Source organism: Myotis nattereri (genome assembly GCF_964212035.1).
Source record: "Myotis nattereri genome assembly, chromosome: 4".
NCBI classification, from domain to species: Eukaryota; Metazoa; Chordata; class Mammalia; order Chiroptera; family Vespertilionidae; genus Myotis; species Myotis nattereri.
In genome coordinates, this window is record NC_138079.1 from 80,032,583 (window position 1) to 80,054,817 (window position 22,235).

Consider the following 22,235-nt stretch of genomic DNA (forward strand, 5'->3'; position numbering starts at 1 on the left):
TGCCTTCCCAGATTCCTATGCTATGCAGGCCTCCCACCAGAAACAATGATGTTAGTGACATGGAGGAGGGAGAGAAGCCAAAAGGAAGAATGTAGTTAGAGACAAACCAAACCAATTAAGCCAGTAACCTATTTTATTAACACATAAACCATACAACCCTGACTTTAGCGAATTAATCTTGTAGTCAATGGCCAATCCCAATAATTCTCTGGGGCCCTTTGAGAGGATCTCCCTCCTACTCTCAGGGAAGAGGGAAGAGAACATGAGAGCACAGAACTACTCCTCAAAGAAGGTGAACTCCTCCGTGTCATCTCTATGCTGCAGCTCCACCCTCTGCTCTGGCTTTTCTCCAACATCTTCCATGAGTTGCTCAAGGTCCAGGTCACTGGAGGCTTCATCGTCAGGAGGGAAGCTTCCAGCCTCCTGCAGCTCTTGAGGTCCAGGCTCTACTTTCCCCGTGGCAGGACAGGCCCTGTGATGAGCTGGTAGGATCAGGCCCTCTGATACCATTAGAATCTCTTTTTCTTCAGACAAGCTGGTTACCAAAGCCTTGCTTTGGGGAGCTTTAAATTTTTTCTCAGGACCTAAATGAAAAAGTGAAAGAACTGAGAATCTTATTAAGTCATCTGTCCTTACCTTTTACAAATCAAACTCCAAAATTTATATTAAAAAAAAAAAAACACCTCTGGAAAAGATTACCTTTCTCAATAGGAAGAAATAGGCTTTGGAGTCAGAAAGACCTGGATTCAAGCCATGGATTAACCGTATGACAGAGACATGAGACAAGCAAATTTTAAACTCTTTGAGCCTCAGTCTCCTTATAATTGAAATGGTAAATATCCAGCCATAGAGATATTGAAAAAACGAAAGGGAGCAACATAGACATATCTATCTAGCCATTGCATGACAATACTCAATAAATGTTAGTTCCTTCCTCCTTACCATTTTGGGGTCTCTGGATGAAATCAAATCCACAACCATTATGTTTCTACTAGAGGTCCGATGCACGGAATTTGTGCAAGAGTAGGCCTTCCTTCCCCCAGCTACCAGCACTGGCTTCCCTCTGGCACCTGGGACCCAGGCTTCCCTCCAGCACCCAGGACCCGGGCTTCTCTCACAGCCCCGGCTTCCTCCAGAAGGTTGTCTGGAAGGATGTCCAGTCTAATTAGCATATTATGCTTTTATTATTATAGACTAGTGGCCCGGTGCATGAAATTCATGCACAGGGGAGGGGGTGTTCCTCAGCCGGGCCTGCACCCTCTCCAATCTTGGACCCCTCGAAGGATGTCCTACTGCCAGTTTACAGGGATCAGGCCTAAACCGGCAGTTGGACATCCCTCTCGCAATCCGGGACTGCTGGCTCCTAACCACTCACCTGCCTGCCTGCCTGCCTGATTGCCCCTAACCACTGTGCCTGTCAGCCTGCTCGGCCCCAACTGCCCCCCGCCGCTGGCCTGCTTGCCCCCAAATGCCCCCCGCCAGCCTGATTACCCCCACTGCCCCCCCTGCTGGCCTACTTGCCCCCACTTCCCCTCCCCACTGGCCTGCTTGCCCCCAACTGCCCCCTGCTGGGCTGCTCACTCCAAACTGCCCCCCTGCTGTCCTGATCACCTCCAACTGACCCCCACTGATGACCTGCTTGCCCCCAAGTGCCCCCCCTGCTGGTATGCTTACCCCCAATGGCCCCGCCCCCCACCAGCCTGGTCACCCACAACTGCCCTCCCCTCTTGGCCTCTAACTGCCTCTACCTTGGCCCCGCCACCATGGCTTTGTCCAGAAGAACGTCCAGAAGGTCTCCTGGAAGGTCTCCTAGTCTAATTAGCATATTACCCTTTTATTAGTATACATAGAGACCTGGTGCACGGGTGGGGGCCGGCTGGTTTGCCCTGAAGGGTGTCCTGGATCAGGGTGGGGGTTCCCTTAAGGCATGAGGCAGCCTGGGCAAGGGGCCTGTAGTGGTTTGCAGGCCGGCCACATGTCCATGGGGTGAGGGTCCCCGCTGGGGGGGCGTGGCCAGCCTGGGTGAGGGGCTGAAAGCTGTTTTCAAGCTGGCCACAGCCCCATCAGGGTGGGGGTCCCTGTTGGGGGGCGTGGCCAGCCTGGGTGAGTGGCTGAGGGCCATTTTCAGGCTGCCCACAGCCCCTTCAGGAGGGGGAATGTCCCCGCTGGGGGGCGTGGACAGCCTGGGCGAGGGGCTGAGGGCTGTTTGCAGGCTGGCCATGGCCCCGGGCAACCCAGGCTCCCAGACCCTCCTTGAGCAGAGCCCACAGCGGCTGGAAGCAGGTATCTGGGATTTATTTATCTTCCGTAATTGAAACTTTGTAGCCTTGAGCGGAGCCCACAGCTGGCCAGGGCAGGTGGGAAGCTTGGCTTCCTCCATCGCCAGGGGCAACCCAAGCCTGTTCACTCCAGCTCTGTGGCCACCGCCATCTTGGTTGGGTTTATTTGCATACTCACTCCTGATTGGCTTGTGGGTGTGGCTTGTGAGTGTAGCAGAGACATGGTCAATTTGCATGTGTCTCTTTTATTAGATAAGATAGTGTGTACTGCATTCTACAATCTGAGAGATGCCATTTTGGCCAGTTTTTGTTCTTTTTAAAGTAATTAAAAAGTGTAGAATTGTTTTAAAATATCCAGGGAGAGGAGATATAGACATGAACCCTATTTCCCCAAACTTTTTCCAAAGTCTAGCAGCGGTTCTCAACCTGTGGGTCGCGAAAAATGAAAATACATCCTGCATAGCAGATATTTACATTACGATTCATAACAGTAGCAAAATTACAGTTATGAAGTAGCAACGAAAATAATTTTATGGTTGGGGTCACCACAACATGAGGAACTGTATTAAAGGGTCGCGGCATTAGGAAGGTAGAGAACCACTGGAGAGCCTTACCTGGCTGGTCAGGATCTGAATTCCCATGCACTTTTTTGGGTACAGGAGCAGCTGCAGGTTCATTTCCAAGAGATCTCTTCACTGACTTCCCTTGCTGAGTCCCATCTCGTCCATCTGCTATGCCTGCATCACCCCACACCCCCACCATGAAGAACATTTATTTCTCCCTAAATAACAACTTGTCAAGGGTCCATTGATTCCCCACATTTAAGTCTCTGCCCTGCATCTTCTGCTAATCTTAATCTAGTAAATTCCTTCAGTTCCTCTCCCCTCCCCAATATTTCTCCCCTCTCCCCCACCCCCATCATCTTCTCCTCATGGTTCTTCTCTAGAAAGTTATCCTTCTTGCTAAGAATTTAAAACATTCATTTCTAAGATTTTATAATTCAATATTCAGAAATGAGGATGCTACAGATTCTCCAATGACACTAGCATGAGTTCTGCCATGTTTTCTCAGGTTCTAGATCTGAGATGTAAGTTCCAGCTACCTGCAGGCCCGTTACACTCTCTGCTTTCTCCCTGCCTTACCTGTAACACATGTCCCATTCCAGCTGGCTTGCTTACCTCTTGCCTTGGGGGGTTTTGTCTGAATTTTGGCTGGCTTGGGACTGGGCAAAGTTGGGTCCTAAGTATGGGAGAGAAAAATAAGAAAAGATAAATGAAGTTACATAATTGTGTTTTTAATAGAGTAGGATGCTACAGAAAGGATGAGAACAGTCACAGACTGAGAAAAAATATTTGCAAAAGGCATATCTGATGAAGGACTGTTATCTAAATATAAAGAACTCATAAAACTCATCAGGAAAACAAATAACCCATCCTGGCCAGTGTTGCCCAGTGGTTGGGCATCCTCCCGTGCACCAAAAGGTTGCCAGTTGGATTCCTAGTCAGGGCACATGCCCAGATTGTAGGCTTGATCCCCAGTAGGGAGCATGCAGGGAGCAGCCAATTGATGTTTCACTTCCACATCAATGTGTCTCTCTCACACACCCTTCCACTGTCTCTAAAAATCAATAAAAAATTTTTAAAAAACACCCCATTTACAAATGGACCAAACACCTTAATGGAAACCTTACCCAAATATACAGATAGCGCGTAAGCACATGAAAAGATGTTAAACATCATAAGTCATAAGGGAAATGCAAATTAAAACAACAATGAGGTAGTACTATGCATCTATTAGAATGTCCAAAATTCAAAACACTAACAACATCAAATGCTGGCAAGGATGTGAGGCAACAGGAACTCTCATTCATTGCTAGTGGGATGGGAATGTAAAATGATATAGCCACTTTAGAAGACAGTTTGGTAGTTTCTTACAAAACTAAACAGACTCTTACCTTATGATCCAGCAACCAAACTCCTTGGTATCCAAAGAAGCTGAAAACTTAAGTTCCCATAAAAACCTGTATACAATGTTTATAGCAACTTTATTCATAATTGCTCAAACTTGGAAGCAACCAAGATAAGGTGAATGGGTAAATAAATTGTGGAATATACAGAAAATGGAACATTACTCAGGAAAAAAAGAGGCATCAAGACATGAAAGAAAATGAAAGAACCTTAAATGCATAATTCTAAGTGAAAGAAGACAGTCTGAAAAGGCTACATACTGTGATTCCAACTACATGACATTCCGGAGAAGGCAAACTACAGAGACAATGAAAACCTTTGAGGATGTCAAAGGCTGAGGCATACTTGGGGAGGGAGAAGAGATGAACAGGTAGAACACACAGGATTTTTAGGGCAGTGAAAATACTCTGTACAATATTATAGTGACTGATACATGTCATTACACATTTGTACAAACCCATAGAATGTGCAACACTACGAGTGAACGGTGATATAAACTATGGACTTTGAATGATTAGGGTATGTCGATGTAGGTTTATTGATTATAACAAACACACCACTCTGGTGGGGGATATTGATAATGGGGGAGGCTATGTATGTTTAAGGAAGGGGTAAATGGGAACTCTCTGTACCTTCCTCACAATTTTGCTGTGAACCTAACACCACTCTAAAAAGTCTCTTCAAATATGAAAAAAAATCTGTATTTCATGTGCCTGAAAAGAGACTAAGGAAACAAGTCAATGAATAGCCTAATTGTCCACATAGTGGGAAGAGAGAATAAAGAGAGGCAAACTGGTGTTCTCTGAAACTGCTCCAGACAGAACCAAAGAACTACGGTAGGAATTGAGATGGTAATCAAGAAATAAGTTGCCCTAAAAAAAGAAAGAAAGAAAGAAGTTGCCTTGACTGGGCAACTCAGTTGGTTAGCATGTCCTCCCAATATACCAAAGTTGCAGGTTCAATCTTCAGTCAGGGCACATACAAGAAGCAACCAATGAATGCATAAATAAGTGTTACAACAAATCTCTCCCTTCCCTTCCCTTCCCTTCCCTTCCCTTCCCTTCCCTCCCCTCCCCTCCCCTCCCCTCCCCTCCCCTCCCCTCCCCTCCCCTCCCCTTCCCTTCTCTTCCCTCTCTCTCTCTCTCTCTCTCTCTCCCTTCCTCTTTCTTTCTCTCTAAAATCAATAAATTTAAAAAAGAAAAGAGCCCTGGCAGGTGCAATTCAGTGATCAGAGCTTTGGTCTGTACACCGAAGGATCACAGGTTCGATTCCCAGTCAAGGGCATGTACCTGGGTTGCAGGTTCGATCCCCGCCCTGGTCAGGGCATGTACGGGAGGCAACCAATTAATGTGTTTCTCTCACATCCACATTTATCTCTCTCTCTATCCCCTCCCTCCCTCTGCCCCCCCTTCTCCCTTCCTTTCTCCCTTCCACTCTCTCTAAAAATCAATGGAAAAAATATTCTTGGTGAAGAATAAATACATACATACATACATACATACACACATACATTTTTTTTTAAAAAAAGAAAGAAGTTCTAACCCTGATTGGGTAGCTCAGTTAGTTTGAGCATTGTCCTGATATGCCAGGTTGGGGATTTGATCTCCAATCAGGGCACATACAAGAATCAACCACTGAATGCATAAATAAGTAGAACAACAAATTGATGTTTCTCTCTCTCCCCCTTCCTCCCTCTCTAAAGTCAATCAATAAATAAAATCTTTAAAAAAGAAATAAGTTCCTAGGGATGTGATATATTATAGAGAATAATCAAGGAAATTCCTTGGAGACCCTAAGAGACAGGATTGTTAGGGTTTCCTGAGGCAGAGACAGGATACTTCCTTAGTATATAACCCATGCCAACAGATGCCCTATAGGACTCTCCTAAAAGGAGCCCCAAAGATCAATCTTACTTTTTTCTCTCCCTCCTTTTCCTCCTCCTTCTCCAAGTCTGACTCTTCCTCTTCTTTCTCCAAGAAGGAATCTGGGCTCTTAGCCCCAGTGAGCATTAAGTCTAGAACAGGAATAGGAAGGAAAGCTAAATCATTTAGTCAATAAAATAGGTGATGAGTTAATGGAGCTGATCCCAGAGAATCAGTCTTCTAACTCTACCCTTCATGTCCAAGTAGTATTTTCTCCATAAATCATGATCCTATAGGAGATTATCACAGTTCAACCCTTTTCAAAGTCTCATCACTATTTAATGTGCACCCTCCTTCCCTGCCCCCTTTTTTTCTCCATTCCTCTCTCCACTCATCCATTCATCTATTCATCCCCAACACTGGCCCAATGGTATTCATGGAAAACCTCCTATTATAAAAATCTAGAACTAGGCTGATATCCTATATAATAAAGAGCTAATATGCAAATGGTTGTCATACCCTCATGCCTTAACGGCTCAGACACTCAACACTGGGGAGAGAGGAATGGGGACCAGTCAGGCACAAATGAGTTCACAAGAGAGGAATGGGGACCAGCCAGGCTGCGGCTTGGGAGAGGGATAAGCTGCCTGCCCTGTGGTCTCGGGCGCCAGTGGCTGTGCCTGTGCCTGTGGCCTGGGAGAGGGACAGGCTGCCCGCCCCGCGGTCCTGGGCACCTGTGGCTGCAGCCCAGGCAAAGTCGCCCACCCATGGTCCCCTCCAGCTGTGGCCAGCCTGGGTCCTGGGTGCCTGCAGCCAGCCAGAGGGAGGGAAGCCTAGGTCCCAGGTGCCTGCAACTGGCTGGAGGAGGGAATCCTGGGTCCTTGGTGCAGGGCGAGGCAGAAGCGGTTAGGAGCAATCAAGCCAGCAGGGGAGCAGTTAGGGATGATCAGGCAGGCAGGCAGAGGGGTTAGGGGTGATCAGGCAGGCAGACAGGCAAGCGGTTAGGAGCCAGCAGTCCCAGAATGCGAGAGGCAGTCGGACATCCCCCAAGGAGTCCCAGATTGGAGAGTGCAGGCCGGGCTGAGGGACCCCCCTTTCCCGCTGCCCCCCACCCATGCACGAATTTTGTGCACCAGTCCTCTAGTCAGATATAAAACAAAGAAAAGCTTTAGCTGCTGTCCTCATGAAGGAATCCCTCCTCTCCCTCTTTAGTCTTTGCCTCCTACATATCCTACCTTTTCCTTCCCCATTATTGTCAGATCCACTGTATCTGCTCCAGAAACCAAACAATTTAACCCGCTCCTGAGGGAACCAAGAAACAAAAGCATCATCTACTACTCTCCCAGGGACTATTGTTGCCCTCTGTCTTCAAGATTTTAGTTATAGAATTTGAATTTATATTCCATACCATTTTCACTTGAAATTTCACATTAGATTTACCTAGATTTTTGTGGAGATTAACTATTATAACATATTGTAGTAAAGTAATATATAATCATATTATCATCTCTTTTCCAGTTTATAATTCAATAAGTAACTGGGAAAGATAAATTCACTGTTTGTCATTCTCCACCCACCCCTAAAGGCAGAAATTGAGGGTAAACACTGACTGCATAAAAGAGATATTAAGGTACATATATCTGAGACTTGACTTTATATCTTAGCCCCCCACCACAAACTGTCTCTGTCTGGACTGAGAGAAGATCCCATTTATCCAAGGGTAAGGAAAAGAATGGATGAGTTAAGGAATTGAGGGAATTTGGCCTGGGAAGAAAAGACTATGTAGTTCTAAGACTAAGACTGTATAACAGAGAAGTACAAACCAATTTTTTGCAGCAGCGAACACATGGTTTGCTTTGGGTCTCAAGTCCCAAAGAGGAACTGGTATGTTGTCTGAACACTTTCCCACCTGAATACCGATCTGTTCTGCCTCCTGAGCCATTATCATGGCTGCCCCCAGTTTCTGGCTGCAGTCCTTGTTTCTGCACTTTTTCTGAAATGGAAGAAGAGTAGAGTCATGATAAATATTAGAGGCGTGACCCCAACATACTGCTCACCAGATATCTTTTTTAAAAACATTTAAAATATTTTTTTATTGATTTCAGAGAGGAAGGGAGAGGGAAAGAGTGATAGAAACATCAATGATGAGAGAAAATCATTGACTAGCTGACCCCTGCACACCCCATACTGGGGATCGAGCCTGCAACCCAGGCATGTGCCCTGACTAGGAATCGAACCGTAACCTCCTGGTTCATAGGTTGATGCTCAACCACTCAGCCATGCTGGCCGGGCCCAGATATTATCTTTAACTACATTTATTTCCAGCTCCTGGTATTGACATGATACTCTTATTAATCTTTTGAGCTCAGAGACACAATTCTCGTTTAGCCCCCAACAAAAAACCCTCACCAATTCCTAGCAATGTTTTCAACCAACATTTTGATGTCCTCTCCAAAGTAATTCCCATGGAAATTTGAAAAGGCAAGATTAAAGGACTTCAGATGATTACACTTTTAAGCTTTTCGTAAGTTTCTTTAGATCCAGCTGTTTGATTTAATACTCACTACCTAATTTTCTAAGGCCCCTAAGCTGCTGGACCTCTGCTCATTTATAGCTAATGCAGTGATTCTCAGCCAGGGGAGGTTTTGCCCCCCGAGAGGACATTTGGCAATTCTAGAGACAACTCTTTGGTTGTCACAACCAGGGGTGGAAGATTCCTACTGGCTAGTTGCCCAGGGATGCTGCTAAACATCCTACAATGCACAGCACAGCCCTCCACAAGAAACAATTATCTGGCTCAAAATGTCAATCGTCTCCAGACTGAGAAACCCTGAGTTAATCTATGCCCTCATTTCCACCACACCTGCTTTGGCTAAACTGTAGAAAACTAGTCTTCAGGAAGGCCTCCCATCTGAAGGCAGGGAAAAGGATTAAGAAAAATGACTATCTTGTTACAATCCTGGTAGATAGAAGAGTCCCTCATGAATAACCTCACGCTTGCACACTTGGTCAGTCATGAGACTTTCTCCTGATACAGCTTCCCCTGGGAGAATATCAGGTTTAATAAAGGGAAAATTTCGTTTTCAAGTTTGCTGTATCACAACTGACCCCCAAGGGTTGCTCACCACTCCAGCTAGCTCCAGAGACAGCTCCTGAAAGTTCTTTAGCATGTTGACTGGGATCCAAGCACGAGAGACTATTTCTCCAAAAAATGTCACATGGTACTTAGACTGAAATAAAAGATGGTTATGTTATGGCCTCTTGTCTTTCTCCTTGCTTTGGCCCTCCAGCCAGAAAAGGAGGGGAAGAACTGTGGAGTCACAACGAAGGAGATGCTGGGCCTCTTCTGCTCCTTTATACTGACCCACCTGACCCACTTATTTCATTGTTTTTCCATCCTGACCTCAGTAATCCTAACCAATGCAAATTTATCAAAACATACATGTCCTAATAAATATTTAATTAGATACAAGTTTGTTTCTATGTGTGAGAATTTATTTCTGTTTGTCACTCCAGCTAAGTGTCTGATTCTGCTCATGTCTGCTGGCTATGCCTATGTTCTAACTCTGTGCATCTGTTAGGATGGCTTTGGTCATTACTTTGGCTTGACCACCTACCTGAATCAGGAAAACTCACCGGCAGGGAATCAAGATGAGAAGCAAAAAGAAAATATTCCCCCAGGTCAGGGTCAGATTCTACCATGCCTGGCCACCTGAAGAAGATAGATGGATATAGGAGACGGAAGAGATGGGTTTAGATGAATAGAACACAAGCTCATTAATATACATGTAAAGAAAGGAGCAATATGTTTTGTAACCAAAGTCAGACACCACCACCTCCGTCAATCCCTCCCAGTGATCACTACCAAATGACTGAAGACTGAAGTAACTGTCATCAATGTACAAAGAAGCTTAGGATCTTCCTTGTAAAAGTATCTTATCCTTAGGCCTTCCAGCAAGTCTGGAACAAAGTCTTCTGACTAGGGACAGCTCCAATGAAGAAATTACCCATCCTACCCTCCCTTGTTGTCTTACTTTATCCCTAATATCTCAATGTTTTAAAAATGCTGTAGAGCCACTCTCCTCTTTCTACCCATTCAGGATAGAATTGTCAGACTCTTTTTTCCAGGGAAATACAACATCCACTATGAAATTCTAGAGAACATGCTCTTTCAAAGCCTCCAAGCTTAGTACTTTATATTCTCCCCCACCCCATGCTCTTTCTAAGGCAGGTACCATGTCTTTTCTTTTTTTTAAATCCTTACCTGAGGATATGTTGTGGATTTTTAAATTATTTGAGGGAGAAAGAGAGAGAAACATCAATCGGTTGCCTCCTGTATGCACCCCGCCATGGGGATTGAACCCACAATCGAGGTATGTGCCCTGACCAGGAATCAAACCCACAACCTTTCAGTGTACCAGACAATGCTCCAACTGAGGCACCCAGCCATGGCTAAGGCAGGTACCATTTCCAAATGTTTTCCATTTCCTTCCTTCTCTATTTGAATCTACCACTCTCAAGTTCATGAAGGCTGTTCTAAGTATTCCATGGTGCCCTACCAGGGGTAACCATATTGCTTGGCCCAGATGATGGATCCTGGGATGTAGGAGGCATAGGCCACATCACTCTCATGCCCTATCCAGGTCTCCTCAGGGATATCACAGTGATTGTACTCCAAGTCTGCCAAAAAAAAGAAGGAAAATAGCCTGGATGAGGGCAGGAGATAGGACAGGAAACAGGTATAGGCAGCAGGTATGACCAAAAGGGCACCTGGGAGATGGGCATGGAGGAAGAAGAACAAAGACCCTTGGGGGAAATGCAACCTAGAAGTAGGAGTGCTGCCTCCTTATACTCTCGTTGCTACTTCATAACCGTAATTTTGCTACTGTTATGAATCGCAATGTAAATATCTGATATGCAGGATGTATTTTCATTGTTACAAATTGAACATATTAAAGCATAGTGATTAGTCACAAAAACAATATGTGATTATATATGTGTTTTCCGATGGTCTTAGGCGACCCCTGTGAAAGGGTCGTTCGACCCCCAAAGGGTCGCGACCCACAGGTTGAGAACCGCTGCTCTAGAGAAAGAGATTCCAGGCTTCTATATCCCACATTGTTTGACCCTTCTATGTAACATTATGACTATAATTTCTCTGAGACACTGTTTTCTCATCTGTAAAGTAATTGTGCTGAATTAGAGCATCATAATGTTTTTCAAGTAGTTTCAAACATTCTAGAATTCTATGCCATTGGATCTTTCTTACCTGCTTTTCCCTGTATATTTCATATCCCTTGCTATCCAACCCAATACCAATAATCTAATCAGTATTTCCAGGGTCAGACCAATGCTGAAAAAGATGGAATTCTCTCAAAACATACGTGTGCTTTTCTATATGTTTTTATTTATTTCAGCGAGGAAGGGAGAGGAAGAGAGAGATAGAAACATCAACAATGAGAGAGAATCATTGATCAGCTGCCTCACACACGCCCTCCCCACCCCCCACAGGAGATCGAGCCTGCAACCCAGCCATGTGCCCTGACCAGGAATCCAACCATGACTTCCTGGTTTATAGGTCAATGCTCAACCACTGAACTACATTGGCTGGGCTCAGAAAATATGTTCAGATTCCATGCCCCTCCCGACAACATAACTCTTTAGGTTGTCTTCTTCTAGCCCGTTATGCCAGATTCATCTTGATATGACAAGAAGATCGTTTTCTTTCTCTAGACACTATAAGGACCCCTGGAGTTGAAACTACACCTACAACATAATTAATTTAAAGGATATATGCAGGGAAAGAAAGGTGGAACAACAACAACAACAAAAAACACCATAAACATTTCCACTCCATTCTACCTGTATTCTGGTCACAGGACCAATTATCTGGAAGGACTGAGGGGTCAGCGTTCCCATGAAGCCGCCTCCATTTCCCACAGTTTGGGGAGGAACACTGGACCCAGACTAGACACTGACCTGTGACAGGGGGGAAAAACTGAAATGAGACTCAAAAATGTGCTCTTCCTTCTTCAACTCATTTAAAATCAATATACTCCTCACCAGAATCACATAGCCTTAGAGATCACCTAGTCCAATCCTTACTTATAAATGGGAAAAGAAAGGCTCAGAGAAGATAATTGACTTGCTGAAGATTAGTCTAAATTTGTGGCAGAGCTAAATTTACAACCCAGGTCTCACATTTCAGTCTTTTACCATACCATGCCATCATTGCTCCTCCACCCAGGGCAGAAAGAAGTGTTTCCTATATTGACAGTTCTTTAAAAAGTTTGGTTTCCATCCTACTGGCTAGTTCCTTATTCTCTGCTAGCATGTCAATGCTGAAAAATTCTTTTGAAAGGCTACCCAGCATCTTTTGTGTACAACATCCAGAGTTCCATCTGAATCTCAGCAGATTTATCTGTCACCAAATCATCAAGTTGCAACCTTTGGGACCAAGAGCCCCAAGTTCACCCCCCTCCAAAAACACGGGTCTAAGTCCATCATTTCTCAATCAACTATTTACTTCAGGCCCTGCTGAAAGACAAAGCATTCCTTTTAAATATATATATTTTTTATTGATTTCAAAGAAGGAAGAGGGAGAGAGAGATAGAAACATCAATGATGAGAGAATCATTGACTGGCTGTCTCCTATACACCTATCACTGGGGGTCGAGCCCGCAACCCAGGCATGTGTCCTGATCAGAAATCAAACCATAACCTCTTGGTTCATAGGTCGGCACTCAACCACTAAGCCACCGCGGCTGGGCAAAGCATTCCTTTTATCACTTACCTGCCAAACCATCATCCCACCTTTCTCTATCCCCACATTTTCTGAGTTGTTCCTGTACCCGACACAGCGTCTCCTCTTTCCTTCCTAAACCCTTCCACTGTTATTTTTAGAATTCCAGACAAAAGTCCACATATCTTTAACCTCTTCTCTGAACCTCTATCTCATTTTTGAAACCTGGTGATGCACTGACGTTGCCTCTACCTGACCCCACCCCACCCGCAGCTCTCTAAATAGAATTGGTTCCTTCTCGTGCATCTCATGTCTCTCAGGCCAGAAAATGGATTCAGTATCATCCTTATTCCCTATTGCCATTTCCAGACCATTACCATCTTCTTCTATAAAAACCTTCCTCCCTTGAGGTCCAGGTGATGGAACTATACCACCCTCTCATCTCCCTTGAAAAGATACTGACATCTGGTTCAGCCTTCTCCTCTCTACCTCCTGGCCTCATTCCAAATGATCACTATTTCCATAGGGGTAACTCACAAAGAATCCCATTCTCTGAGTTCTTTGACCTTATCTTCCATGCTATCTCAATAACCCACTTCACTTCAGTAACCCACTCCTACCCTTGTATGCCCCACCGGTCATCTGCAGGGACTGCATACTCCCTTGAACCACTTATCCAAATATCCCTCTCTGATAAAAATTCCCTGTCCTCCCACTTCACTTGCTCAGAGGACCCCTATAGAAACTTTCACTTTATCTAGATCTTTTACCCTCCCCTCAATCCAGAAGCAACCTCTTTTCTCTACTCTGTACTTACTCAGGTTTGATTCCTTAGATCCTCTTGCAGGCATCTTCATTTCCCTCTGTCCTTCCTCCTACCCAGCTGGTAAAACACAACTCTTAATGAACCCACTCTACCTTTTCTGTGCCTATATTCATTAAATTGAGTGTTACTAGAAAAAAATCACATAACTAGGCACATGGGTACACTATATATTCACAATATGTTTCCCTAGTAAGTTCACTCTCCCACTGTCAAATCTTACTTTAAATACCTGAACATAAGGAATGCCCTCCATCCTATTGAAACCATCCTCAGAAAAGCATATTATGGATCACATTCTTGATTAATTAATTTTGAAGAACAAGGTACTGGTTGGGAATGATGTATTAGTCTGAAAAGATAGTTGCTAATGATATTTTTGGATGTTTATAGAGATGCCCTAGCAAGACTAGAAAAAAAGAATGTGAGAAGGGGTTGGGGACTATAAAAGTAAACATAGATCAATAAAATAAGTGGTTGGTTGTGAAAATAATGAATACTCATGAGGAAATGAGTGAGGGGGGAAATCATCCTAATGACATAGAACTAGATATTTATGGCTTGGTATGAAATCTTCAAAGACAACAATAAACAGTTCTTTAAAGTTCCCTTTCAAACAGTGTAGGAAGAGGAGAAGATGATGTGTCTGAAAATGGAGCTTGAGGCTCTCAACATGGCTCTATGATAATGAAGACTGATGTCAAGCACACATTAAGAGCATTTCAGTTGACCTCTCACTCTTGAAATACTAGTTTCCTTGGATTCTGTGATCACTTATTCTCCTGTTCCCTCTCTCCATCTTTCTGGCAGCTTCCTTTACTGGGTTCTCATTTTTCTCCATTAAAGCTTTAAATGTTGGCGTTCCAAAGTCCAATCATGGATGTTTGCTCCCATGTTACACTTCCTCCTGAGGCAAACTTTTCCATTCCCATAGCTTCGAAATACACTTTCATACCTGATAACACAGAGATGTATATACTAACAGTCTCTGTTCTGAGCTCCAGATATCTATAGCCATCTTGCTCTTTTGTAACTCTATTTGGATGTCTCACAATGATCTCAAATCTAATGGACCTAAAACCCAAACGCTTAATCTTATCCCACAAATCTGTTCTTCCTCCACCTTTCCCCACCTCCTTTCATGTACATGTTCAAGCTAGGAACCAATCATCTTTAACATACTCTCTCCTCTTTCATCCCCCCCTCCATATCCAATTCATTACCAAGTTCTGACAGTTACCTCTAACACATATCTTGAAATCATCCATTTCTCTGTCTCCAATTTCATCATCCTAATCCAAGCCACCAAAAATCTAATCTAGTACTAACTTCTTGTCCACTCTTGTCCCCTCATACTTCATTCTCTAATTGGATTCTTCTAAAACATTAACTCAATGATGTTGTTCTCCTGGTTAAAATTCACCAGTGGCTTCCCACCGCACTTTGGAAAAAATTCTCACTTTGTAACATGGTCTTTGATTTAGTTACTACCTACTTCTTTATATTTAACCAGAGCTACTTTCCTGCCTTGCTTCCCCTTGCTCTCTGAACTCCAATCACACCAGCTTTCTTTTAGTACCTGGAATTTGCCAAACTTCACCCTACCTAAAACTCTCTCTCTTACTTCTACTATTCCTTCAGGTTTCAGCTTAAATGTTATTTCCTTACAAATGAATTCCCTGACTGACCCATTTTATTTCTTTCTTTATTTTTTAAAATATATTTTTATTCATTTCAGAGAGGAAGGGAGAGGGAGAGAGAGAGACAGAAACATCAATGATGAGAATCATTGATTGGTTGCCTCCTGCATGCCCCCTACTGGGGATCAAGCCCACAACCCAGGCATGTGCCCCCGACCGGAATCGAACCCGGGACCCTTTAGTCCACAGGCCGATGCTCCATCCATTGAGCCAAACCAGCTAGGGCTGACTGATCCATTTTAATTGGGTCTCCATTATTTCCTTTAATGACACTCGATTTTTTTCATTCACAGTACTTAACAGAAATTGGTTGTATTTATCAGACACTTCCCTTTTAACTTCCTACTCTAGGAGGACTCACCTCTCCTTGGCAACTATAAGAAACAGGAAGCATAGTTCTTTTATAGTAAGAGGCTTACACATTCACTACAATCAAAACCTGACTCACAAGCACTGCCTAAAGGGTGAACTTCCATCTTTCAGTCTAAAGTGCAATCCTGATGGGAGCAGCCAGAACTGTGGTGTGTGAACACCCACTCCTATCCCCACATCCTTCCCTCTGGAAAGTGCTACCTCTTCCAATTTTCAGTTTATATATAAAAACTGTGTTCACATTCATCATTAATGCTAATGTGTAAATTCTCTCCAAGGAAAATCTGCCTTCCACCTGGCTTGAAAACCTTGAATTAAAATGCAGGAGAGCAATGGTGGAATTGCAGTAGCAACCAGAGCGAGGAGAAGGGACACCCCCAAATCATTCCATATAATGACTGGTTTTCTTGTCTGGCTGCATTTGTATAAGTTTGGTTCTGGTTGTAACTATGAGTCTGAAGAAGAATCTTGGCCATCCTTTACCTTAAAGCATGCCCTTTTTGGCAAGCTATATAAAAAGAAATCTCTGACAAAAAATAAAGTGCAATCCTTTCCCTAATACTGAGAGGTTCAGGAGAAGATCAGTACCACCCAGACCATCCAAGTACCCAAATTAGGCTAATAGCTCCAGTTCCTTATATTACCATGTCATAATAACATGAGGAGTAGTTTATTGCCCTGGACTACCTTGTTTGATGACTGCATAGTCTTGCTAGAATTTTCTTTCAAGTATGTACAAACCATATTATGCTTCTATAATTAAAATTATATAGACACACATATACATGTTAAACACTAGCTGACTGTTTATTCCATTGTTCCTTACACTTTGGGTTCTGTCTTTTTTTGGGGGGGGGGCACAAGCCTGTTTTCCTCCATATTGTTCATTTTATTTATATTTATAAGTATTTATATTCAAAGTTTTAAAATACTAATATGTTATATGATCTATTTTATTTCTTATCCTAAAATTTCTCGATTACTTCATATAAAATATTTGTTTATTATCTGTCCAATACACTAAAACTGCAAATTCCATAAAGTCAGGGATTATCTATTTTGTTCACCAACATATTTCCAGCACCTAGCACAATGCCTGGCAAACAATATAAGGCATTAATAACTATTGTTAAAATAAGAAATACATCTATATCCATCCTTATCTTCCATCCATCCAATCTCAAAGGCTAAACTGTCCTTTCTAAGAATAATTCTTCTGGTTTTCTTCTCATTCCCTTCAATCTCTCCCTCTCTATAAACAATTTTCCCTGAGCACATAAATATGCTGATAACACACAGGTCAAGACTATTTCTTTTTAAAGAATGCTCAAAATAACTTTCCCTTAACTCTATACCCACTCCTCCTTTTATTTGCCATTTTCTCCCTCCTAGTTTTCTCATCTAAACTAATTAAAAAAGTATTTATTCTTCAACCAACTATAATCTGCCATTCACCCTTACCAACCCATATAATTGCTCTAATCAAGACCATAATGACTTACTAATTGTGATATCGGTTAAGCATTTTCAAATCTTTATCCCCTTTGATGTCTCTATAGTAGCATTTGACAAGGCTAAATACTCCCTTTTATGAAATTCTCTCCTCCCCTAGCATCTGTGATACCACATTCTCCTAATTTTCCTTCTACCCTTCTAATTTCTCTTAGTTCTTCTTAGTTTTTTCCCTGGGCAGCTCTTCTTCTGTTCAATTCTAAACATTATGTCCCCCAGGGTTTTTTACTCAGTGTTTTTCTCTTCTCACTCCCTACCTTCTTCGTAGAAAAATTTCATCTATTCCTACTGATGTAGATGACGCCGAAATTTCTATCTCCAACCCAGACCTCTTTCTTGAGCTCTGAATCTCATCAAAGACCCCATAACTTGCTCACAGATGAATTCACCACCTTAAACTTTTTCTTCTATACTCTCCATTTTAGATCATAATCCTTTTAGCCACTCATTCACTCACGCCTCACTCTTCCTCAGCTCTCATATCCAACTGGTAACCATATCATGGTGATCCTGTCTCTTAAAGATCTCAAATTTGTCTCTTCCTCATCACTGCTATTGTCTATATTGTCTATCTTCCTTGCTTGGATCACTATTTCTGAGTCTAGTCTTGTTCACAGGAATTCATCTTCCATGCTATTGCCAAAGTGAGCTTTCTAAATAGAAATCTTATCAATTTTCCCCTACTTAATGTCAATGGTTCCTCTTTATCTATAAAATAAAACCCAAAACCCATTAACTTCACATGCAAGGCCCTTTATGGCCTGGCCCTTGCATGTCTCTAGCCTTATCTCCCCTACCCCTGTAACCTCCTACCCCAAAGCACAACCAAAAGCTACCAACATTAGTCCTCCTCCATAACTCTGAAAAGTATCACTCTGATCCACCCCCATTTCTACCTTGGTTCATCTGACTAAATTATACTTCAAGTTCTGGCTCAAGCAGTATCTTGTCTTAGAAAGTTTTCCAATTCTACTCCCAACTTATAGCTTTCTTATCTACCTTCCTTAGAAGCCTGTCTCCCTTGTGACAGACTTATACTCATTTCTTCTGCACTTACCCAGCCCTCCTAAAATGCCTGGTATATAATAGGTACCCCAAAACTATAGATTATATGAACAAATAATTCAACGAATTAAATCTTTTTCTTCTTCAGCAGCATATCCTCTAACAAGTAGCAATGAGAAATTAATTATAATCTTTGCAGAATTCCCTCTAACATTCTAACCCTTGCCTCTCTCCTTCATCTCCAGTTTTCAAGCCCAAGTAGTTTTCCAAACCATGGCTGAACTTACCAAAACCACTTTCCTCTCCTTTTTGTTGGTCCTTGATCTGAGCATGATCCTGAACCATTTTCTTCAGTTGGTCTTTCTGTTTATGCTCATGTCCTCGCTGGGCTTTCTTCATTTTCTCATCTTCTGGGAACATAAAATAATTGTAGGGTGGAGTTATGTGGGAGAGATTCTTTGTAGATAGTAATGCAGAAAGAAGGATGAAGGAAGAAAAATCATAGCATGATAGTTTCAAGCTTTAGGTTGGAAATTCTCAGCCGGCCCACTGTCCCATTCCCTAATTTTATGGATTAAGTATTTGAGCCAGATGTCAAAGTATATCTGACTATACTTACGAGCTTTTTTCTTTCTTCTCCTTAAGGAGAGTTTACCGAATTTCTTCTCAGATGATGCAAAATCTGGCTGGCCTGGCTTAGATGGGATTATTCCATCTTCCTGAGAGGCTGAACTCTCTAGAATATGAGGTACCGTTGCCCACTCTCTGAAAATAAGATATTTTTAAATGAAAAGGTAAAAGAATCCAAAAATAAATTTTAAGAGGATAGAAGAATCCTAGGCTCTCTAAGGCCTCCTGATGTCATTTTACCTATCTACCTGCCTATTTTTCCCAATTCAAATAGGTAGCTTTCCTGAACTGAGACAAATTTACAGAGATATAAAAAATGACCAGAAAAAAAAATGACCAGATAGGTAGGTTGGTAGGTAGGTACATAGACAACCTTTTATAAATATTAAGTCCACCCTGTAATCAACTCACCTAACAGGAATAAACTTACCCATCAGCATTATCATTATCAGTAGTAGAAGAAGCAATTCCTGGTTCCTTGACTAACTGGGTATGTCTTATGGGCTGGGCACAGGAAGTCTCTGCAAAATCAAGGCTAGATTCTATCTCTTCCAAAACAAAACACTATAAGCAAAGAAGTAATGTTAAGAAATAACCACTCCATTATTTTTAAATTATAATCTTTCATTAAAATGTCTTCCACCTGTTGCCTGAAAGAGTCTACTTTTGGACTTTTGTCATATCATAAAATTTTAAGTCTTTAAAATTTCAGGAAAAAATACAAATTTATGTCCTTCTAAAAGCCTTTCCAGATTGACCTGCCTCATTCCAGGATAGCCAGGAAATGTTAATTTTATTTTATTTACTGTGTCTTATATACTTTTTCCTTAAGCTTTCCTCTAGGAATAGAATTATATCTAAGAATAGCTGAAAATATCAGATCATTTTCCTTAGCCCCATGACCTTATTGATAGGGTCTTGGGGCCTATGCTATAGAGTCCTTTGTTCTAAAAATAAAATCCTTTAGCATGTTGAAACAGTACGGGAAACAGAAAATATACAAGGGTAGATGGAAACTAAATTCTTCAAACCTGGGAAAAATAATTTATCTTTCTAAGTAAATTCTGAACATATAGAAAAGAATTTAACTTACATTTTAAAAAATTTAGATGAAACTGTATTTACATTCTGAAGTCAATGTAATCTACTTTTCTAAAAGTCTGCACCCCCTATCTAAGGTGGTTTAGCTATAGTCCTTGATAGAAGATGAAGTATTTTAAAGTATGTCAAAGTCCCATCTAATATTTTCTTACTTAAGAGGATGGAGGCAAGAAAGGAAGCTGTCAATTTACTCAACATCTCAGGTAACAGTTTCTCTGCCTGAAACTCTTTTTCTCTCACCATAAGCCATACCCAAGCACTCTTGGAGGGACTTCTGTATCACAGTCTGGAAAATCTCCTCAAACTCTTCATTGGTAAGATGTGATTTTTCCTGCATAGACAAGGGTAGAGAAGGAAAACTGCTCGTCTTTTCCCAGTTCTCCTCTCTGGCCAGTCAGAAAAGCCTCCGTTAGATGAGGCAGTAAACTCACAAGGCTGAGAGCATGAAGTCGATCATATATAAGGACTCCATAAACTCTATCCCAGATCTCCTGGGAATAAAGGAATCAAAAAATGAAAAAAGTTGATTAAATTTCTGTCCACCTCTACTTTCATATCCAAACCACCTCAGCCCCTACATACCTACCATTATTTCCTGCTAAATACTGTCATCAAAACATTTTTTATCTTTTTAAGAAAAAAATGGAAGTCCCAAAAAAGGAATAAAAAACTGAAACTACAAGATGAATTTCTCAAACATGGAAAGATTCTATTTGTCCAGGATGAATGACTAGAAAAAACTGTCCCACTAGAGCCCATCAGTATGACTGATACCTTTTCTTTCTTCTCTGCTTGCTTGTTGTCTTGAACCTTTACTTTTTTCTCCTGGTCACTGCATGGACCATTCACTGTGGTTGCTTCCTCCTCCTTCTTCTCTAACTTGGCCTTTAGCAGGTTTGGTCCGGCCTCTGCCTCCAGGGAACTGATCCCCAGAGTCTCCTCTTTGTGTGAGTTAGGGTTATAGGGCATCAGGCTATGCAATTTTTGTGCAGGTGGGATAAAGGATTTTTTTGATCCTTTCCCATATTCTGAAAGAAATTTGATCATCAAATGAAATTTATGAAACATACGAGTCTAACACAGAGACTGCCAAACACTGCCAATTGGCCGAAACCGGTTTGGCTCAGTGGATAGAGCGTCGGCCTGCGGACTGAAGGGTCCCAGGTTCGATTCCGGTCAAGGGCATGTGCCTGGGTTGCGGGCATATCCCCAGTAGGAGATGTGCAGGAGGCAGCTGATCGATGTTTCTCTCTCATCGATGTTTCTGGCTCTCTGTCTCTCTCCCTTCCTCTCTGTAAAAAATCAATAAAATATATTTAAAAAAAAAAAAAAAAACACTGCCAATTGACTGACCATATCAGAATTATCTGGAGAAATATTTTAATAAATTCATCTTTCTAGGTCTCTACTCACCCACCCTCATTTCCCCTGCCCTGAGTTTCTGATGAAATATTTTGAAGTGAGGCCCGAGAATCTGAAATTTTACAAGACTATCTAGATGATTCTGATGTACTTTCAGGCTTAGGAACCACTGAGTAATTGAAAGGTGATAAATATGAAAAATATAAGCATTTGGGAAACTGAATTATTTAAATATAAAAATTTAAAAATTTGTCTATTTTAACTTTGGACAAAATTTTATGGGAAATTAAGAGAAAATGAAAAAAATATAGTTAAAATCTACAGATGATACAATGAAAATTGTAGTGATCCTCCCAGGTGTAAGTAATATCTCTTTCTTCTGAGCTTCCATAATACTCTGTACCTGCCTGGTGACATTCACCCCACTCAAATTTATGTTATAGATATTTATGAGTTCATATATTCCTTGAGCAGGACTATTTCTAAGATATATATTTTACTCAAAGTGTCTAGAAATGTAGTAACTTTAACAAAGTAGAAATAAAAAATATGTAAACTGAGCTTCTCTTTGGTAGGAATCTGAGAAGGGAAAAATGAAAGATATGTATAAAATCAACCTCCCTCACTCTTGACTCACCTTCTTTACTCTGCAATGTTGTCATCATTCAGCTCAGAAGCTACACTTTTGTGCTCTGTTAGAAAAAAGAAATTAACTGCTAAAGCTCTGATTGAACATGAGTTTAAACTTTTTTCTCTTCCTGTCTTCTTGGGTTCAGGATTTCTTTTCCTGGAACCCCTGAACTACATGTTCTGCCTTCTTGACTATACTTCTGCCTTCTGAGCAATGCCAATTACATGCCAGGGGATATTTAGAGTTATT

General features: G+C 41.9%; 1 protein-coding gene across 1 annotated transcript; it reads right to left on the minus strand.

The window, feature by feature from the left end:
• Nucleotides 1-118: 118 nt before the first annotated feature.
• On the minus strand, nt 119-22,020 carry ZCWPW1 (zinc finger CW-type and PWWP domain containing 1; the record flags this gene model as incomplete). Its single annotated transcript, XM_081090530.1, has 16 exons — nt 119-584; nt 2,894-3,016; nt 3,458-3,518; nt 6,160-6,260; nt 7,344-7,410; nt 8,018-8,101; nt 9,234-9,338; nt 9,745-9,820; nt 10,668-10,788; nt 11,971-12,087; nt 18,550-18,672; nt 18,882-19,027; nt 19,323-19,413; nt 20,234-20,324; nt 20,768-21,021; nt 21,993-22,020. 16 exons carry the CDS (start codon nt 22,018-22,020, stop codon nt 277-279), a joined length of 1,896 nt encoding a protein of 631 aa, XP_080946656.1. The 3' UTR covers nt 119-276.
• Between the last annotated feature and the right edge of the window lie 215 nt (nt 22,021-22,235).